At 70.6% G+C, this 19,906-nt stretch overlaps 1 protein-coding gene across 1 annotated transcript in view; it reads left to right on the forward strand.

Moving 5' to 3' along the window:
• Positions 1-4,503: 4,503 nt before the first annotated feature.
• Positions 4,504-19,906, forward strand: part of NOTCH1 (notch receptor 1) — a 42,737-nt gene continuing 27,334 nt past the window's right edge. The window contains exons 1-2 of the mRNA XM_058302697.2: positions 4,504-4,600; positions 6,230-6,311. Of these exons, the coding sequence (XP_058158680.1) occupies positions 4,543-4,600; positions 6,230-6,311 (140 nt within the window). The 5' untranslated portion in view covers positions 4,504-4,542. The remainder of the gene's footprint in view (positions 4,601-6,229; positions 6,312-19,906) is intronic.

Raw genomic sequence — 19,906 nt, forward strand, 5'->3', positions numbered from 1 at the left:
AGAGGCCGCCTTGGGGGGGGGCAGAGGCCGCCTTGGGGGGCGGAGGCCGCTCCTGCCGGGGCTGAAGGGCCCCGTTTGGCAAAGCCAGGGCTTCCCTGTACAAATTAAAATGTATTTAACAAAAAGATATTTCCAGCTATTTTCACCTTTGGAAAAAAAGGGAGGAAAGAAGAGTGGGGGGGGCATGGGAGACAGGGGACTGCGGCTCTGCTCTGCGGTGACTCAGCCCGCAGGAGGCTCTGGGTGTTTGGAGCCCAAGGGGCGGGCCGAGAAGTTTCGTGCCCCGGAGCCCTTTCTTTTTGAGAGAAAGTTCTAAGCTGCCACTCGCAGGGGAAGGCAGGGGGGTTCTCTTCCAGGCCACCCTCACCTCCGCCGGCTCGGCAAGGGTCCTCGGGCCCAGCTCCGGTGCTGGACAGTGGGCGTGAGGGTCACTCCTGCTGGGTGGAGCCAGCGGGACCCCGAAACAGCCCTCAGAGCCTGACGTCCTCACCTAGGAAGGGGGCGGTCACACAGCCCCCTGACCCCTCGACCCGCCCCCTCTGGGCCCCCGCCCCTGCGCTCCTCCTTCACAGCCCCCCACGGACCGGGTCAAGCCTGGGCTCTTCTCTCGGCAACACCCCCACCCCCGTGAGCCCCTGAGAACCCCCGCCCAGCGCTCGCTCCTCGGCTGGCCTCTCCTGAGGGGGCCTGGGAGCCTGGACGGGTCCGAGCCGGACCTCTCCTTCTCGGGGCCACAGGCATCCGCTCTGAGCTCCCGCTGGGGTCCACGCTCTGGTCATCCACCGGGGGACACGTGGTGGCCTTGGCCCTGGGCCACGGGGAAAGCCCAGGAGGGCAGGTCTCCCTCCGCAGCAGCCCCCCTTCTCGGACGGAAGGTGCCAGCCGGGGCCTGCGGCTGCCTGGCCGCGCGGAAAGCCCAGCACCCACCGGGAGGCAGGGGACCGCCGGGGGACATGCCCGGGCAGCACGCGGCAAGGGCGTCTGCACGGAGGGGCCGGCCGGGGCCGCCTCCAGAGACCCGCCCCGGTGCAGGGCCCCCAGCACCGTGCGGGGCCCGAGGGGGCTGGTGAACGTCCGGCCGGAGGGCCCGGGTGCCGAGCCGGCGGACCTGCTGGACATCCTGCTTCTTGCGGGCTCTCCCCGCAGGCACCCACTCAGGGAGCCAACCTTCCAGGAGCCGCATGTGTGGGAGCCGGAGGGCAGCAGCCCGAGCGGCGACTAAGCCATGCGCTGCGAGCAGGGCCAGGGGCCCCAGGACTTGGGGACGGCTTCCTGGAGGAGGTGAAAACCCAGAAGCCATGCGGGGACAACGGGAGGCCATCTCGGAGGAGGACACCTCGCCCGTCCACCTGCAGCACTGCCAGGCAACCACGGGAACCACCTTCCAGAAAGACGTGGAGCCTTGGGAAACGCCCGAGGGTGTTTCTAAGAGGAAAAAGGCGGCCAGGACTTCAGAAGTCACGTGATAGAGGGGAAAGCAGAGCCCCCGGGGGCCTGAGCGCGTGCGTGGACGGCCCCCAGGAGACTCGGCGCCTGAGCCAGGCCAGCGTGCGGGCCCAGGGCGGAGCATCAACTGCAATCCACCGCTTACCCCTGGGTTTTCTAGAATCTCCCGGCAAGTCCCCAGCCGGCCAGCACCCCCCCACACCCCTCCCCAGCGGTCCTCTCCTTATACCCTAAATGCAGCCTGCTGCCCCCCACACTGGGACCACCGCGAGCCTGTCTCCCCAGCGCCGCCACACAGCCCACCGCAGCCTGTGGGGGCCTCTGTCCTGGCGGCCGGACACTGCCGAAGGCCCGAGCCTCAGCTTCCCCACCTGGAAATCGGGGAGCACCGTGCTGCCCTCCCTGCCCAGGCTGCCCCTGAAGCTCCCGGTGAAGCGGCTGCAGGAACAAAAGGGGCTGTACCCCGTGGTTCTCAGTCCTGGCTGCACCCGGGAGACTTCTGGGGCGCCGCTGACACCCCGGCACCCCCACCCCTGCCGGCAAACCAGGCCACGTGGGCTGGAGGTGGCCTGGTGTGTGTACTGCTGGCCTGGGCAAGTGCAACACCCCGCCAGGGACCGCGTGCCCCGGAGCACACAGCAGGTGCCTCATAACTGCCAGAGCCTGGGACCAGACCCCTCTTGATCTTCCAGGAGCGGACGCTGCCCTTCCAGGTGCTAGCTGCGGCCCTGCGGCCGGTGGGAGGAGGAGGGGGCTGGCTCTGGGGGCAGGAATGGGCCCGGGTCACCCCTGTCTTCCCTGCGCCCCGAGAAGAACGCGAGCCGCCCCAGGCCGCTGCCCGCAAACCAGGCCCCACAGACCCGGGTTCCCCAGCCATTCAGGGGGTGTCCTTGGGAAATGGGCTCGGCTCCCAGCGCCACAGCAGGGATCCCCCGTTTTGCCTCTTGTTGGCCCACTCCCCTGGGTTCCGCTCTCCCGTTTCTTCTTAGGCCGTCCTGGCCTCACCCCTGCTTGATCAGGACCCCCTTGCCCCCAAACCCCTGGCGGGGGGGGGGGCAACAGAATTCTCAGGCCTGACCTGTGAATGAAAAAGCTTCTCACCCACTCGCCAGGCCACCCCCACCTTGGCCGTGTCCTCTCTCCAGCTCCAGGCACTTCTGCCTTTCCTGGGTGGCCCCCAGCTCTCTGGCGTACCCCCCAGACGGCTCAGACCCCTGGCGGCGGGGACCTGTGCGCTCAGCTGAGGGCTAGAGTGAAGGGGCTGTGGCTACAGCTGGGCCCAGACCCTGGAGGGACTTCGGGTCCAGTGCTCCCCATCCCCAGCCTTGGCCAGACCTGAGATGGGTGAAGCTGGAGGACTTCGGTGGCGCGGGGCTCCCATGGAGGGCACGCAGGCCGCAGTGGGCTCCAGGCCCTCCCTGGGGAGCAGAGGGGCCTGGGGAGCCCCAGTACTGAGTCTGGACAGGGGTGGGGGCAGGGGAGGGGCCTGCGCAGCCCTGCTCTTCCTTCTAGGGGAAAACCTGCTTCTCCAGGCGGCCCCGCAGTCGGGCCGCTGCGATATAAACATCTCGGCCGCCTCCAGGCGCCTCCTCCCGGGGCGCTGCGCCCCGCGCAGTTACCCCGCGGCTCCAAGAGGCGCCGCCAGCTTCCGGTAGGAGGCGGAGGGGGAGGCCTCCCGCCGCAACTGCGGGGGCCTGGGAGGCTGCGGGAGCGCGCGCGGCGCAGGCTGGCAGCTGCCGCCACTGTCCTGCAACAGGTGTGCCAAGGCAGGCGGGGCGCTGGCTCCGGGCGGCCGCCTCCTCGGGCGCCCGCGGCATCTCTGCCCGGCCGGCGTCTCCCGCCTCCAGCGCGCCGCGCCGGGCCAAGCCCCCACCCAGCCTTGACACCCCGGCCGCGGCCGCGCTTCCTCCAGCAAGGCCGCCCGGACACCGGCTGGGGCCGTGCGCCTCCTGCCATTGCCCTCAGACCCCCGGGGCGTGATGGGGGCGGCGCTGGCCCTTGAACCCCGGTTGTGCAGAGACGAGACAGGCATTTGGGGCGCCCAGCGCTCAAGCAAACTTGGCACAGGCTGCCCAGGGAGAAAGAAGCCACCCGGAAGGAGCACATGGGAGGGGCCCCAGGGCACGCCGGCGCTGGCGGCGGGGCTGCCCGGTCCCCGCGAGCTTTCCGGGGCCACTTTAGGCAGGCGACGCCCGGGAAAGGGGCACGACCTCCCATCCCGACGAGCGGATGCATTCGCCGCCCCGCGAGGCAGTAGCCCCGGGTTGCTCCCTGGGGGCGCCCGCACCCCCGCCCCAGAGGACCGGAGCGCAGCGCCACAATCCCTTAGGGTCAAGTGCTCCAGGCTGGGTCCCCAGCCCCCCGGGCTTAACAGCCGCAGCCCCGCGGCGCTCGGGAAAGGAGCCACGCGGTTCGGAGCGCACCCACGGCGGCGTGGACGAGCCTCCTCCTTGAGCCCGGATCCCGGGATCTCCCTAACTTGGCCTCGGCCCACCTCCCCGGCCCGGCGCCCCTCCGGGCCCGGCCCCCGCGCCTCCCCGGCCATTGAGATGCAAATGTATCCATTGTCGCCGCGCGCGAAGGCCACCAGAGCGGATCCTTCCGCGGCCCGGGACCCAACTTTGGGCCTTGGGAAACTTTCGAAGAAGTAGTAGTCCCCCGGCCGGCCCCGCTCCCTCCCGCCGCCCGGGCCCCGCGCGGGAGTCCCGGCGTCCCCCGACGTGCCCGGCCCGAGGGGGCGCGGGGCCGGCCGGGGGCGCGAGGGGCGCGGGCGCGGAGGGATCGGCGGGGAGGGGCCGGGGCGGCGGGGCGGGGCCGGGGCGGGGCGCGCGGCGGGGGCGGAGCGCACGGCCGGCCCGCGCCTCACTCGTGCCTCGGCCGCGGGAGGGAGCGCAGGCCGCGGGGCGCGCCAGAGCGGAGGGACGGGCCGGCCGCCGAGCGGGCAGCCGGGGGCCTCGGAGCGCAGCGCGCCCGCCGGCCGGGAGGAGAGGAGAGGCGGGGCCGCCCGGGGGCCCCTCCGGAGCGCGAGTGCGCCCCAGCCCGGCCGGCCCCGCGCAGGAGGCCGCCCCGGGCGCAGCGGGCGGCGGGCGGGCAGGCATGCCGCCCCTGGCGCCGCTGCTCTGCCTGGCGCTGCTGCCCGCGCTCGCCGCACGAGGTAGGCGTCCGCGCCGCCGGGCCCGCAACTTCCCGCGCCCTCGGCAAACTTCGGCGGCGCCCCGCGCGCGCGCTCCGCGCTGGGGAGGGGGCAGCCCGAGCGGCTCGCGGTTGGGGTCACCGGGGTCGGGAGGGGGCCCTGGGCGGCCCGAGGCAGTGGGGGGTACCGGGAAGGCGGGGGAGGGCGGGTCGGAGAGGGGTGGCCATCCCCCCTTCCCGCGGGGAGCACCCGTGCCCCTCCGCCTCGGGGGTCGCGCCCGGAGCCGGCGTCGGAGCCGGGTGTGGCCGGCCGGGGGCCCCTGGTCGCCCTCGGCAGCGGCGCGTGGGGCTCGCAGCCGGGGCGGGCGGGCAGCCCACGACTTTTCGGTTTGAGTCGAGTCGGTTTGGGTTTCCTGTTGCTTCGCAGGGCCATTTATCTTTCCCTTCCACCCCTGGCCCGAGCCGGGGCGGATGTCGGGGCGCGGGGTGTGGGGTCCACTTGGGCGCTCCCGGGGCGGCTGCGGGGCACCGCGGGGAGCGGGGGCCAGCACCCGCTTGGTTTCCCGACCCTGTAGGAAAGCGGCAGAGGCTGTTGGGTCCCTGGGCTCCATCCGCCCATCCCACCACCCCCACCCACCTCGCCTGCCCCCCAGCCTGACTCCCAAACTTCTAGAGGGGCGGCGGTGGGCAGAGACTCCGCGGCGCCCTGGCAGGACTGGGTTTCGCTTAGATTTAGAGAGTTCAAGTTTGCAGAGTTTGTGGGTGGGGGGGTGGTGGAGAGGGGGGCACTGTCTCCTCCCGCCCCTCACAGCGGAGGAGTTCCCCTGGGAATCCAGTGGCCACTAATCCCTATCTTCCCGAAAAGCTGGCAGTGAGAGTTGTCTTCCTGCCCCCAGAAAGCAGAGCTCCAGGTCCTGTGCGGTCTCTCCCCCCCAGGCCTTCTCTCCCCCTGCCTGGGAGGGGAGGGAGAGCCTCCATTTATTGGTCCCTTCCCAGAAATGGGGTTGAATTCTTTCCGAATGGGGAAGCCCCCCCCTCCCCGGGTGTGCGGGGGCAGCCCCTGGAGATGCCCGCCTGCCGGAGCAGGTATTGGGTGTCCGCGGAGGCGGGGCCAGGTGGGGGGGTGGTCCCCGTGCCCCAGGAGGCGGCCCTGGCGACAATGAACTGCTCTGATTCTGCGGCTTTGTGGGCGGGCGGGGCTCGGGGCCGCGCAGCTGTCGCATTTTCCCACGAGCGGGGAGCCCAGTGTGGCCATCCCCTGGCCTGCCGCCCCCCTCGCCAGCGCGTTTGAACAGTGAGCCAATGGCGGTGACCGGGTGGGGACGGCGTCCCGGAGCCGGCGGGGCTCCCCGACGATGAATGGGGGGGGTGGCGCACACGTTGGAGAGCGGCCCGGGGTCCGCTCGGCTCTTCTCCGGCACAGTCCAGGCCGCCCCGCCCCACGTCCACCTGCCAGCAGGACGCCCTGAGATTTCCCGCGGGGGGGCCCCCGGTGGTCCCTTCCTCGACCCCGGTGGAGAGCCTCCCAAGTGAGGGGCCGACGGTGCCCCCAGCCCCCCTGAGCGTCAGGGTGGGCTGCCCGTCCCTGGGGGTGGGTCGCTGGGGGGGGCGGGCTCGGCGGCGCTGACCCCTTGTCTCCGCCCCCCCCCAGGCCTGCGCTGTTCCCAGCCCGGCGAGTCCTGCCTGAATGGCGGCAAGTGTGAAGTGTTTGCCAACGGCACAGAGGCCTGCGTGTGAGTATGCGCCCCCCGCGGGTCCTGTTGCTTTGTTGGGAGCGGGAGCCCAGACGGAACACTGGCCCATTGTCTGGCCACGATGGCCCAGAAGGCTGGGCGTGGTCACGTGCTGACTTTTATTGGACAAAGTCTGGCAATTACTTAATCGCCGGCAATTATGCTGCATGCGGAGCTGGGCCCGGGTTCCAGCACTCCCTCTGCGCCGCTGGGCCCTGGGTGGGAATCCCCGGCACCCTGTTTCTCTGGGGAACCGTGGGCCGGCCAGGGAGCTCAGGAGTACTCACAGAGAGGTGCACCTCCTCCAGGCAGGTGATGCCTTCTCTGGGCAGGTGAACCTGTCAGCAGGAAATGGAGTATTTCTAAACAACACCCACCCTCCTGGGCTGTCTGCCCTTCCCAGGGCGCTTCTTCCTGGCCTGGGTGGGGGAAAGGAGCCCTGGGAAAGTTTGCTTTCCCTTTCGGCACCTGCAAACTCCCGACCACGTGAGCTCCGCCTCCTTGGCTGTCAGGTGGGCATGGGTGGGTGGGTGGGGGAACCGAGCTGCCCTGGAGCGCTGCTCGGCCTCCGCAAAGCTTCTGCTCTGTGCCGTTGCCCTTCAACTTGAGTTTGTCCCTGATGGGAAGTTTGGAGAGGCTTTGGCAGCTGGAGAAAAAGTCCGTTCTCCTCCCCCCGGAGGCTGCAGATGAAGACATGGCTCTGGGCCCAGCCGACGTGCCCTTGTTCCAACTGTCCGGGGGCCCCGTCCCTTGACAGCCCCCTGCCCCGCAGCCCCCCGCCCTCCCTGAACTCAAGCCAATTAGGCAGGCCTGTGAGCAGTTTAATGGACGAAGCGGGCCGGCCTTTGTGGGACCCTAATGAATGCACACTACTTTTTTCTGCTTTTTTTTTTTTTTTTGCTTTTTGGGGCCTTTTCTCCCCCTGCAGAAGCCTTGCCGACGCTTGCTGCCCTAAATCTTGTTTCCTTTCATTCAGAGACCGACAGCTGGGATTCAGTGGCAGCGCAGGGCCTATTGTTGGGGAAGGCGGATTAAGGCTGGGTGATTAATTATGCGTGGCTTCCCAGAACGGGCAGCGCGCCTCCTCCCGCCGGCCGCTCCTGCTCTGACTTTGCCCCTTGAAGCCCCCCGCCTCCCCTACAAGAGGCGACGAGAATCTCATTACTTCTGCAGAAGACTGGGAGAGGGATGGAAGAATGCTGTCGGGGGACGTGGGGGCCAGCTCTCCCCCGTGACCCCCGGGGGTGCAGGAGGCTTGGCGCGGAGGCTGCAGAGGCGGGCCGCTTGTCGGGGAGCTCGTGCCCTCGTGCTGCCCCCCAGCCCCCAACCCTGGTCTCCGGGCAGAGGCTCTCTAAAAGGGGACCCTCTCCGCCATCCCCCAAACCTGGGGTCTCGGGAGCCCCCGCCCGCAAAGCCAGCACACTGATGGGGATTTGGGGGCCTGCTTCGCCCCTCCTATGGGCTCTGGCGTCGCCCTCCTCCTTGGCGGGAAGCCGCCCCCAGCCTGTCCTGGCACTTGCCCGGGTTCAGCCCATACAGACGCCATTGTGTACCCCCACGCGCCCCGTTCGGAACGGAAGAGCAAGGCTCCCCCCTCTGGGCGGCCCTGGGCTTGAGGGCGCCGGGTCAGAGGCAGCGACGGGGCCACAGCCAGGCAGGGGCCCGGTGCGGGGGCTCACGGTGCAAAGGGAGGGGGGCGCTGCTGCCGTGCCTGGTCAGGGCCCCGGGGACCTCCGACCTCACAGGGCTCCACGCTGGGGGCTTGGCGGGGCTCGCGGAGGCAGAGGCCCCGTGCTTCCGGCGTGTCCAGCCCGCCGACCCCCGAGCTTCTGAATCCCAGCTCCATGGCGTCCAGCCGCGACCCCTGGAAAGTGCTTGGTGCCCTGGGCCGGCCTGCTCCCCTGTGCAAGGGGCCTGAGGAACGCACTCACGCTGGCAGGTCACCCGTTTCCACCCCAGGGACGAGGAGCCTTCCCCCGAAGCCGCCAGGCAGGCGGCCGCAGGGCGCAGGGTTGGAGAAGGGGTTCCCGCGGGCGGCCTGGCTTCCCAGGGGAAGTCGGGGAGCCGCCGAGAACCCCTGTGCCCTCTGGGCGGCTGCCGAGCAGTGGCCTGGCGGGCAGGCCAGGGGGCTCCTTGTGGGCCCCCCACCCCCTCTCCAGCCTTCCCCCCACACACCCTCAGTGCTAGGAGGGGAGTCTTTTGATTGGAGGAGGGGCTGGGGGGGGCTGAAGGGATATCGTAGGCTTGGGTTTATCGGGGTGCGCCTCTCTGGGCCCCTAGGATGACCAAGACGCTGCCCATGCCGGTGAGACCATCACAACGTTAGGGGGGCATCTTCCATGTGGGCGCAGAAGTCAGGGTTCGTCTCAGCATTGTTGGGGGCTTTCTGGAGGTTTGGGTGACCCTGCGTTTGGTGCTCGGTGACCTCGGGGCGCCGTGTCACCTGGACCTTGCCTTCGTCGTCTGTAAACGGTCCCACAGGGTTGTGTCCGGGTGTCAGAGGCACTGGGCAGCGGCCAGCAGCCCCCTGCCGGCTCCTCTAGTGCTGCTGGCACTGGTTTCGAGGTCCTCGTTCGTGGATGCCCGGCTGCTTCCTTCGACGACAGCCCCAGCGTAGCCCTCTCTCCTTCCCACAACAGACACTCATGAGCACCTGCTGTCTGCTCTGGTCTGCTCGAGGCACTCGGGACATAGTGGGGGACGGGCTGATCCCCTGCCCCCACCCAGGGTCAGCCCTCTGGTGTGGGGGCAGGAGAGGCAGCGACACACATGGGCGCCACGCCAGCCGGTGGTGAGCGCAGGGTGCCCAGCCCCAAACACGGCATGGCGCGGGGTGGCGGGAGGCCACAGGCGCAGAGGTCAGGACTGGGCCCCGCGCCGCCCCCCCAGCCTCTCTCGAGGAGGAAGAGGCTGTGGCTGAGGCTGGGAGGGGCGTGGCTTCTGCCTCTCCTGCCGTTTCCATTTTCCGTTTTGTAGTTCCCTGCTGCGTCTTGGGTGTGGGTGGGGCGGGGCGGGCTCCCCCTCCCCGCCTGGGCGAAGCCTGGCTAGGGACTTCCTCTGTTCTTAAAGGACACCGGGGTTAGGAAAACAGCTAGTGTCAGAGGGGACAGTCGCACCTGCCTGTTGAAACTGGCAGGCTCCCGGCTCCCTGGGAAGGAAGCGGCCTGCTGGGGGCAGGCCGGCCCCTGAGCCACAGCCAACCTTTTCCCATTGAAAAAATAATAAAAGAAAGAAAACTGGGGCCTTGCAGGAAGAGGGTGGAGCAGGGGTTCAGCCAGGAGGAGGAAACTTGAGGGGGACGCCTGAGCTGGGGCTGCTGGGGGTGGGGGGCTCGGAGCTGGGTGCCCGGAGCTCCACGGCCAGGCCTCACGCCTTCCCTCGCGCGCGGCACCCGCGTCGGGCTGGCCCGTCGGAGAGATGGCTCCTGCCTCTCGATCGCGCCTATAAATGGCGAGAGGATGTGGCTTGGCGAGGCGGTGGCCCGTCTAGATGGCTTTCCTCAATTGCGTAACGACCGCTCAGCGCGCGGACGGGGCTTTCATCCCGCGTCATCGAGGCCCCTGGCGGCCGTTTTACTTCGTCCCCTTGGCCACGCCCCGGTGGCTGTGCTGTTTTTATCCCATTTTACGGGTGGGAAAACTGAGGCCGAGGGAGGGGGTGGGAATGGGAGGCCAGCTGGCGTCAGCCCTCAGTACATCCGGGACTTCGAGCACCCTCCCCGAGGCTGGCGGGCTGAGGGACGCGTCAGCAGCTTTAACGAGCCCTGGCTCTGGGCGCCGTCACTGTGCCGGGACGTGTTTGGTCTTCCGGAAGCTTCCCGCTAATGAACGTCCACCCAGGCGGGACGGGGCCGTCTCTCCCGGGAGGTGTGGCTGCCGAGCGGGGCGATTCTATCCCGGCCGGAACCAGGCCGGCTTGGATGCTGACCTGCCGTGCCTCAGTTTCTCCTCTGTAATTGTGGCCCCCAAAGCCCCTTCCAGCTGTGTCCGAGCGGGGCCCTGGTGGTGGGCAGCAGCGAGCGGGGGTGGGGGCGCCCAGTGGTCAGGCTGGGCAATGCAGCGGGGCCGGTTCTGCCGGTCTGGGGCCAGGTGCCCGGGCTGGGGGTGCACCTGCTGGGGAAGGGACAGCGAGCGACAGGCCCCCAGGAGGGGCGGGAGGGAGAGGAGTGCGGCTTCTGCAGGGCGGTTTCTCCAGGCTTCTCCTCCGGGCCCAGCCGAGGGCCCCGGGGTGGGTGGCAAGGCACCCGGCGCCGTCCGCAGAGCACGCGAGGGAGAGGGGCGCGCTTTTACACGCCTGAATCCCTCGGGGGTTAGCCCTCGGGGGTTAGCCGAAGGCGGGCCACAAGCGTTCACGCCATCGGGCAGTCGGTTGGCCATTGTCCAGAGGAGGTGGGCGTGGGGGGGTGCGTGCAGGAGGGCTTCCTGGAGGAACTGGACTAACTCCCGGGCCGGCGAGGGTGGCACTGCTACCCGCGGCCCCGCTCTGCTCGGCGCCCACAGCAGGCTCTCGGCCGTGTCCCCCCGTGGCAGCAGCCCCCCTGGCCCAGGGTAGGTGCCGGTGGGGGGTGGGCAAGGCGGCCCCCATGCAAGCTGTGGACATCAGTGCTGACGGGGGCAGGTCACGAGACGAGGGCCAGTCCCGGTCAGTTTTAGTCGCCAACTGCATACGAGGCCATGCGACGGGAACACCCCGCCGGGGGCACAGGGCCTCTAAACTGGCAGAGACGGGGGCAGCGGGCAGAGGGTCCGGCTGGAGTGGCAGCATGGCTGGCCGCGGAGCTAGGAAGTGAGAGGCAGGCGCCAGGGGCAAGGTGGGAACTGCCATCTCTTTCCAGGCCTTTCCCTGCCTGGGGGTGGGGGGCTGTGTGGCTGGTGGGGGTCAGTGCTGCGCTTCTGGGCCCGCCCCTGGGGGAGGGGACTCAGCCCTGAGAGGCCAGGGGGTCTGGGGGGCTGGCTGCTCGCGCTTACACACAAACGGGGACCCCCTGAGTTTTCTGGCCTCGGGGGAGCGCCAGTCCCCCACAGGGCCCCTCAGCGGGGGTCCGGGCTGCGGCTGCCGGGTGCCCTCCCCTCCTGAGAGCTTTAGCACCTGGACACCTGCCCATCCCAGGGGCCGCGGGGGCTTCGTCCCGGCACCCCCAGGCCGAGGGAGCCCCCTCCCCAATGCCCTGCTCCGCTGGAGTGGCCCGGCCCTCTGCCCCTGCTGCTGACCCCAGACCCACTGCCTCTGGGATGGATGCCTGGGGAGGGGGGGTGGCCTAAGCGTCCCCTTCCGTCCCCCTTGCCTGCCACTAACACTTTAGTGTGAATTAGTTGGGTTAAGGGCTGCCCTCCCTGCTCCCACCCCTCCCAGATACACAGCTGCTGCTTTGGGGTGACAGCCCGAAGGGGCCGGCTCTCTTGCCAGGGGGCCCACTTACCTCCTCCTGCCTTGCTGGGACCGTTTGGAAAGCTCTGGTGAGGGGAGTCTTGGGCTCTTTTTGGGGTGGGGGTGGGGGCCTGTGTCCAAGGCCCACTGGCATCTGCAGTTTTCTGGAAAGAGCATCTGGGGTCTGGGTTTCCAGTGGGCCACAGGAGCAGTGGGGGCGAAGGGGGGCACTGGGAGGCCTCTGGCACCCATACTTGTGGCTCCCAAACCCGGGAGCCCCCAGGCCTCCCCGGTCACTGCGGGGGCAGCGGCGCTGACCGCAGGCCACCTGCCTCAGCTTGGCTGCTCCCCCGGCCCTGCTGCCCAGAGCCTTCGGACAGGTGGGCCCAGGTGGGAGGCCCTGCCCCCACTCCCGCCAAGGGCGGCTGGGTGGTCCCAGGGGGTCTGAGTTGTCCACCTGCCCCCACACGGGAGGCTGGCTCAGCCGCCCCACCCTGGCCTCGTGCTCCCGGAAGGTTCCGGCCTCGCCTGATGCTGGGCGTCCGTGGGCACACCTGCGCGCGACTCCCGTCCCTGCCTGTGACCTCGGGATGGCGGCGGCTGCTCAGCCAGTGCGGGGGAGCCCCCCACCGGGCTCGCGACCATCCCCCCCAGGTTTTAGCCCTCCTCCAGGGTCCACCAGGAGCCCCGGGCCCAGCCCTCGAGCCGCGCCCTCTCTTGGAAGCGGAGGGTTTAGTTTCTTCTCTAATGACAGAAACGCCAGCGGACACGCGGCGCCAGGCCCAGCAGAAGGCGCCCGCAGCGCTGCCACTGGCTGCTCCAGCCCTGGTCCAGGTGACCCCGCTGGCTGGCCCAGCACACGCCCCCCGCAGGTGGCCTAGAGGCAGGCCCCGCCCGTCCCGCGGTGTGGAGCGCGTCCTCGTGGGCGCACGCTGGGGGCATGGGGGGCGGGCACGGGGCTCCTGAGGTCCCCTTCTCCCCCCAGGCCTCCCCCGCCCGTGGGAGCCTGGCCTCTGGTCCTCGTGCGTGGTGAGCGGCCTTGGGGCGCACCCAGCTCCTGGCCGCCCGTCTTCGCCCCGCGCCCGCACCGGCGTGAGTCACAGCCCGGGCTGCAGGCATTTCTCGGGGAGCCGCCCCGCCGTGGGGGTGGGCCAGGCTCCGTGAGCGAAGCCTTCGTGCTTGACGACGTCGCAGGGAAGCTGCCCCTCAGCTACTCTCCCCGGAGCAGGCTTCTCCGGTCAGGGCACGTGGCCCCTGGGGGGGCGTGGAGGTTCAGCCCGCGTGCCCCCGCCGCGCCCCCCCCCCATTCCTCGACAGGCTTGGACCTGCGGTCACGGCGCCCATTCAGAGCGCCAGGCCCTGATGGGGTGGTGGGTACCCCGTTTGCTGACGAGACAGACGGGGGCGGTTGGCGGGACGCGGGGAGCTAGGAGCTGGGCCACCCTCGTGGAGGTCAGGCCGGCCAGCACGGCGCAGGGGCGGCCAGCGCCCAGCCCCGTCGGGCGAGAGGGCCTCCAGGTGAGGGGGTGGCGGTGAGCACTGGCTGCCCGCAGCCCCCGGAGAGATCCGTCCAGCGGCCGGGACGGTGTCGCGGGGCCCGGGGCCCTGGCCTCCCACCATTTCCTCTTGGTTTTGGTCGTTGATGAGCGGAAACTGCGCAGTTACTGGAAACGAGAGGTGCAGGGGGCGGTGAAGGCAGAGCTTTGATTGTGCGTGTTTTTCCTGACGGCTTTTCAGTAAGGTGCTGAGCAGGGCTGGGGGCGGGGCAGGGGGTTGGGGGGGCCCCCGCCACACTTCCGCCTCCCTGCGCCTCTGGCCCCGGTGCTCCTGGGCGCCTGGGGGAGGGGCGGTGACACTTCTGTGCCTCCTGCCTCAGCCTCTGGAGTCTTCGAGGCAGCCAGGGTGGGCTCCAGCGCCTGGGGGCAGCCCCATGGGGGTCTCCTGCCCTCCTTCCCCGATGCGGGGGAGAAGCAGGTGGTGGCTGAGTGTGGACCGGGTGGGCTGTGTCCAGCTTCCAGCCCGGGCTGGGGCTTCCCCAGGGCAGGGGTCGGGCCAGCGGGGGTGGGGTGAAGCACTCGCAGAGAGCGGCGGCTGCTGGAGCCGGGAGTGGAGGCCGGCGGGTGGCAGCGGGCTCTGGGAGGTCTGGCTTCCAGCCCGCGGGGGGGCTGGACCTGCCCTCTGGTTCTGGTGTAGCTCCTTCCGGCGCCCCGTCCCCATCGGCCCGGGGTGGTGCCCCCGCGCTGGCCGTGCGACCGCGGGTGGCTCGCGCACCTGCTGTCCTGGGCACGTTGGAAACCCGGCCTCCACGAGGGCACGTGGAGGCCGCGAGGCTCTTGGGGGGTGAGTGTGCCACCCCCGTGTGTCTCTTGCACTTTTCTTTTACTGTTTGTTTTGTGTTTCTAGGTTTAGCAGGATGTTTTTTCGTGCTGTCCTGCGGTCGTCGGTTTGTTTTGCTGTGTTTGTTTTGTTTTTGCGAGCGTGCAGGGGCTGAGCCCAGAACCTCGTACGTGGGAAACAGGTCCTCAACCGCTCCCCCTCCACCCGCTCCCTCCCGCACTTCGTTTTTACCCAGTGCTTTCCGTGGACAGCCTCGTGGCTGGGGGGGCAGCGCGGTGCCCCGGGGGAGGGCGTGTCACGTGACTTGGACTCCACCTGGAGCCCGTTGCTGCCGCCCTGGGGTCTCACCCGGCAGGGTGTAGAGAGCAGCCCCCACCACAGGGTTTGGGTGAAGTCCTCATGGGTTTAGTGTCCTGGGGGCAGAGGTCCTGGGACCTAGCGTTGCCAGCCCAGCTGACCCCCCGCCAGGCGTCTCTAGACCGCCAGCCTCACCCCCACGCTGGCCCGAGGCGTGAGGCTGCCGGCCCCTCCCCACGTGGCCCCCTCGCGGGCTGGGTGCAGCACTCTGGGCCCTTCCGGGTGGCTGGACTCCTCTGAGGCTGCTGGGGGGGGGGGGAAGCGCCAGCCCCGCCCACTTGCACGCTGCATGGAAGCGCTGGCCCTGCAGTGGACCAGGACACAGGTGCCTCTGCACAGGTGCTTTGCCGCCTCGCCCGGGGGGGCCGGCACCCCGCAGCCCTCGGGGGAGCCCGTTCTGGGGAGCAGCAGCCCCTCCTGCCCACTGTCCGGCCCGGAGAAAGGAGCTGGTGGCAGTTGCAAGGTGGGGGTGGCCTGGGCCTGCTGACCCTGCCCCAGGACCACCGTTGGGGTGGGCGGCCCACGCTGCGCCAGCTCGGGGCCTGGCCCCGCAGATGCTCCTTTGCAGGCGGGTTTCCAGGGCGCCCAGGGGAGGAATGCGAGAGGGCTACCTCCCCGCCGCCTTTGTGTGCCGTGCCGATGCCGCCCCCGCCGGGAGGCTGTCGGGCGGCGCGGCCTTGGGGTGCGCCGTCCCTCGTCCTCCGGCGCCGAGGGACGGCGGGAAGGCCCCATGGCCCCGCCGGTGAGGTGGGTGTCAGGGCCTGGGTGTCAGGGCCCGGGTGCCGGGTGGGCAGGAGGGGCCTACGGAAATCCCGGCCGGGGCCCGCTGCCCGGCCCCCCCTCCTGGCTGCGCCTGCCCCAGGGGTGTTGTGTTTCAGCCAGAGCCGGCGCGATGTGAGGGTGCATTGTCCGCCGTCTGGGGAGATCAGGCGGTCAGGCGTGAAATCCAGGCCGGGGGGGCCGCCTCGCCCCCCTTCTTTCCCAGGGAGACCCCCCACCTCCTGAGTAGCCTGGGGGCGGGGCCGGCCTGCTTGTTCTGACAGCACCCCGGGTGGCCGGCGGCCGGTGACCCCTCAGTGGCCATGGACGTGACCGTGAGCCCCGGGTTTCTCGGCTAACATGGGCCTGAGGACCCGGGGACCGGGGTCAGTCCTCGGCCGGGCTCTGGACATGCCCCGCAGGTGCATGGAGGGAGGGGCGGGGCTTCGCGCTTCGCACTCGTGCCAGGGGGAGGCAGGAGGGGGGCCTGGGTATCCCTCCCACTGCATTCCCGACGAGGACGGCTGGACGGGCCTGAGACCACCCGAGGGTCAGCTCTTGGCCCGTGGGGTGGCCTCCTCGGGCCACGAGGGGCAGCCACGAGGCCACAGGTGTGCCCGTGGGAGCCCTTTCCCTGTCACGCCGCCCCCCAAGAGCAGGTGTGGGGGTTGCCGGTTGCTCGTTGGCTCTGGCTGGAGGAACTGGGCCTGCAGCGTTGGCCTGCGTCCATCGAGCTGTGGGCTGAGCCCACCCAGCTCTCCCAGCACCCACGTGCCGCCGAGCGGCCTTGGAGGGTGCGGGGCGGGCTCTGTCCTGCTGGGGAGCAGAAGCCCCGGGGGCCGTGGGGAGGGGGCGGCTGAGGGCGTCAGCCACAGGGGTCCCCAGAGGCCGTTTGGGATGGAGCCTGGCGGAGGGCACCCATGCTTGTCCCCAGTTTGGGGCTCTCTTTTGGGGGGACTGGGTAGAAAATCTCCGGAGGACAGAGCAAGGCGGGGGCCTTGGGTGAGCCCCAGCCTGCCGGCCCAGGCCTTGCGCAGCTCCTTGCCCCGCCTTGGGTGCCCCGCTCCCCCCGGCTGGGCCGTCTCCGGGAAGTCACTTGACCCCTGGGCCCCGCTGCCCCCTGCACTAAGGGCTGGCGCTTGCCACGTTGAAGCGGCTGGGGTCGGGGCGAGTGGCTCCCGCGACGCGGGGACAATGGGCGGCGGCGGGCATTGTTCCGCCGTGGGAAAGGTGGCTTCCTGCGCGGGCAGGGTCCTTCCAGGCCCACACAAAGGGCTTCCCCGGAGCCGGGAAGGAAGCGGTCACGCTTCCTGCGCTTCCTCTTCCCAGCACACTCGAGGCCACCCCAGGATGAGACCCGGGAAGGGGCCAGGGCGGGGAGGGCTCAGACCAGCCCTGACCCAGCCCGGCAGGTGCACGCTTTCACCCCCACGGTGAGCCCTGGGCGTGCCCCCCAGCAGCAGGCCCTGGGCATGCTCCCCGCCCTCCCCGGCAGCAGGTCCTGGGCATGCCCCCCAACAGGCCTTGGGCATGCCCTTCCCCTGCCAGTGACCCTGGCCGTGCCCCCCCAGCAGCCCTGACCGTGCCCCCCCCCAACAGCCCTGGCCGTGCCCCCCCCCAGCAGCCCTGACCGTGCCCCCCCCCAGCAGCCCTGGCCATGCCCCCCCAGCAGCCCTGGCCGTGCCCCCCCAGCAGTCCTGACCGTGCCCCCAGCAGCCCTGGCCATGCCCCCCCAGCAGCCCTGGCCGTGCCCCTCCAGCAGCCCTGACCGTGCCCCCCCCCAGCAGCCCTGACCGTGCCCCCCCCCAGCAGCCCTGGCCATGTCCCCCCAGCAGCCCTGGCCTTGCCCCCCCAGCAGCCCTGGCCATGCCCCCCCAGCAGCCCTGGCCGTGCCCCTCCAGCAGCCCTGGCCGTGCCCCCCCAGCAGCCCTGGCCGTGCCCCTCCAGCAGCCCTGGCTGTGCCCCTCCAGCAGCCCTGGCCGTGCCCCCCAGTATCCCCGGCCGTGCCCCCCAGCAGCCCTGGCCTGCCTGTGCCAGCCTTCATCTGGCCCCTGCTTTCCTGTGCTGAGCAGCCGCTTCCCTCCTCGCGTTGGCCCTGGGAGCAGGGGCAGGCCCCGGGCGGCTTGAGCGGCCCAGCGCCTGCAGAGCCGGGGCTGGAGGGAGCCCGTGCATGGGGAGGCAGGGAGGGCTTCCCAGAGCCGGGCGCAGCCCTGGGCCGGGGGGGCACCACAGGCGGTGGTCGGTGGGCACCACAGCCCCCACCCTTGGTTCTGGGTCCTGACAGTGGGCAGGGCTGGCGACCCCCGCTTGCTCCGCTCCGCCAGCTGCCGGCGCTGCTCCTCCCCTGCTCCGAGGGGGAGGTAGAGGGAGGCAGGAAGGGGGTGACGGGAGTCTCGGGGGCTGGCTCCCCGCGCCTCTCGGACAGAAGAGCATGCTGCCTGCACAGGCTCTGGCAGGGCCGGAGGGCACCTGGGGACCCTCCCGAGGCGGCTGGTGCCCCAGGGGCTGCGGGAAGGAGGCCTGGGGTGGTGGGGGAAAGGAGCCCAGGGCCGGCTCGCCCACGTCCCACATGTCCTGGGGGCTTGGCTCCCCGGCTTTTCTGCAGAGGGGCGCTGGGGGTCCCCGACCCCTCTCCTCCCGGAAGCCCCAGGGTCCCCAGCTGAAGCCCACCCTGCACCCTGGCTTCAGCAGAAGGCTGTCACCCCCAGCACCGTCCTGGCCCCACCGCTGTCACCTGCTCAGCAAGGGGGTACCGTGCCCCCCTGCCCATCCTCCAGGGCCAGAAGGTGCAGAACCTCCCGGCTCGAGGAGCCCAGGGCTGTGGGGGCTGCCCGTGGGCGGTGGTCCCTGGTTCGCGGCTAGTGTCTGCAGGTTGGGTGGGGGGCAGTGGGCCATGCTGCACCCTGGCTTCATCTGCGGGGCTCGCCTCTGGGGAGGAGAGTGGGGGTGCCCGAGTGGCCGTGCCCCCAGCCCTCCAGGCCCAAGACCTTCGGTGACACTGCTTGGTTGACACCTGTTGAGTTGCACTGGGGCAGCAGGAGCTCCAGCTTGGGGCTGGACCAGGGCCCACGGGGAGGGGGGGGAGAGACCGGGGTGCACCCCAGGGCCCCGCCGCAGTCGTGAGGGGCTCCTGGGCAGGACGAGGCGGCCACCCCCTTGCTTGCCCCACGAGCAGCCATGCCGCCGCCTGCGGAAACTGGACTTTGGCGGTTGCGGGCTGTGGTGCTGTGGCGGGAAGGGACCAGGTGGCCTGGGCTGGGCCCGGGAAGCTGTGTCTGTCCTCCACCCTGGCGCCATCCCCTGCCATCCTGGGTCCCCCAAGCACGCTGGCCGAGCCTGGCTGTACCCCGAGGTGGCCTTCCTCGGACAGGCACCAGCCCTTTCTGCAGCACACGTGATCTCAGGGACCGGTCACGCGGCCTCCGTTGGTCAGTCGAGTCCAGCCTTGGCGCCACCACCAGGTCCCCTTGGCCGACACCTCTGGTACCCCAGCAGGTGCATGCTCACTCACCCCGCTGCACTGATGGGAAACTGAGGCCGAGAAGAGACAAGGCCTTATTGGGGGTGGAGCGGGGCGGGGGCCCTGCTCTGAGTCCCTCCCTGTGCCCCTCTGCAGAAGCTCTCCTCCGCCCCCCAAAGTTCCTCTGGTTGAACCCACTTTCCTCTCCGCCCGTGGAGCCCCCTGGGAGCACCCCCCAGGCCGCCTCATTGCTGCCCTCCGGCAGGCTTGCGGCCCGCGCCTGGGTCTGCTGGCCGGGGGGGCAGGAGGCCGCCGCTCCCCTGCCCCCTCATGGCCCTGTCTCTTGTCCAACTTGACCGTAAACTCCTCGAGGGCGGGAATGAGCGGACTCCGCCTCCGGTGAGTTCTGGGCCCCGCCCCGGGCCTCCCTCGCCTTCGTTTTGGGGTGGAGGGAGCTGTCATCTGTCCCCTGGGGTGGCAGATGGCTTCTTGGCTTAGGAAGGAAAACAGCGCAGTTTAGAATTCGTCCCGGTGAAAGGTCACGGCACCATCTGCCTCCGGATGTCCCTGGACTCGCATTTCTATGGAGCGGCGCTGGCTGGCGCGGGAGCGGGCACAGTGGAAATACTGAGCTCGGGGAACAAAGCACAGGGCCAGCGCGGGTGGCGGGGGCGGGCAGCGGGGAGCCGGGGACGCGCGGGCGGCGGGAGGAAGCCGGCCCTGCCCCCAAGCCCCGCCCGCTGTCCCTCACCTGCACGGGCCAGACGTGACGGCGGTGGAGACCCAGCGCGCAGAGGGGGAGGCTGGCGTGCGGCCACAGGGTGGGTCTTGTCCAGCTTCCCCCAGCTCGGGGCGCTGAGGAGTGGAGGTGGCAGGGGTCCGGTCCCGGGAGGTCCCCGCTCCATGGCCCCTGAGCCCTGGCCAGGTGGAGAGCCAGGGCGCGTGGCAGGAGAGGGCACCCCAGCCCCCAGGGGAGGGTGCGACCTGGGGGACGAAGCTGCACCAAGCCCCCTCTGGCCGCGCCGAGGCCCCCTGGCCAGGCGCCTACGCCGACTTCACCCCACACCGGGGCTCCCCCCGGGGCACCTGCCGCAGCCACCCCACCTGCACGGCCGTCCTCCCTGGGTGGGCAGGGTGCCCCCGCAGCCGGGTCCGAGCGCCGCGGGAGGGAGGACAGGGAGGGAGGACAAAGGGCCCTCTCACAGCCGCCGCCCGCCCACCCCGCCCGCCGCAGCAGCTGCCACCGCGTCCCGCCCCGCGCACCTGCTCCCGCGCCCTGGGCCCACCCGCCGTCGCCGTGGTCCTGGGGCGGCCG

This window comes from Dasypus novemcinctus, chromosome 8 (genome assembly GCF_030445035.2).
Source record: "Dasypus novemcinctus isolate mDasNov1 chromosome 8, mDasNov1.1.hap2, whole genome shotgun sequence".
Classification (NCBI taxonomy): Eukaryota; Metazoa; Chordata; class Mammalia; order Cingulata; family Dasypodidae; genus Dasypus; species Dasypus novemcinctus.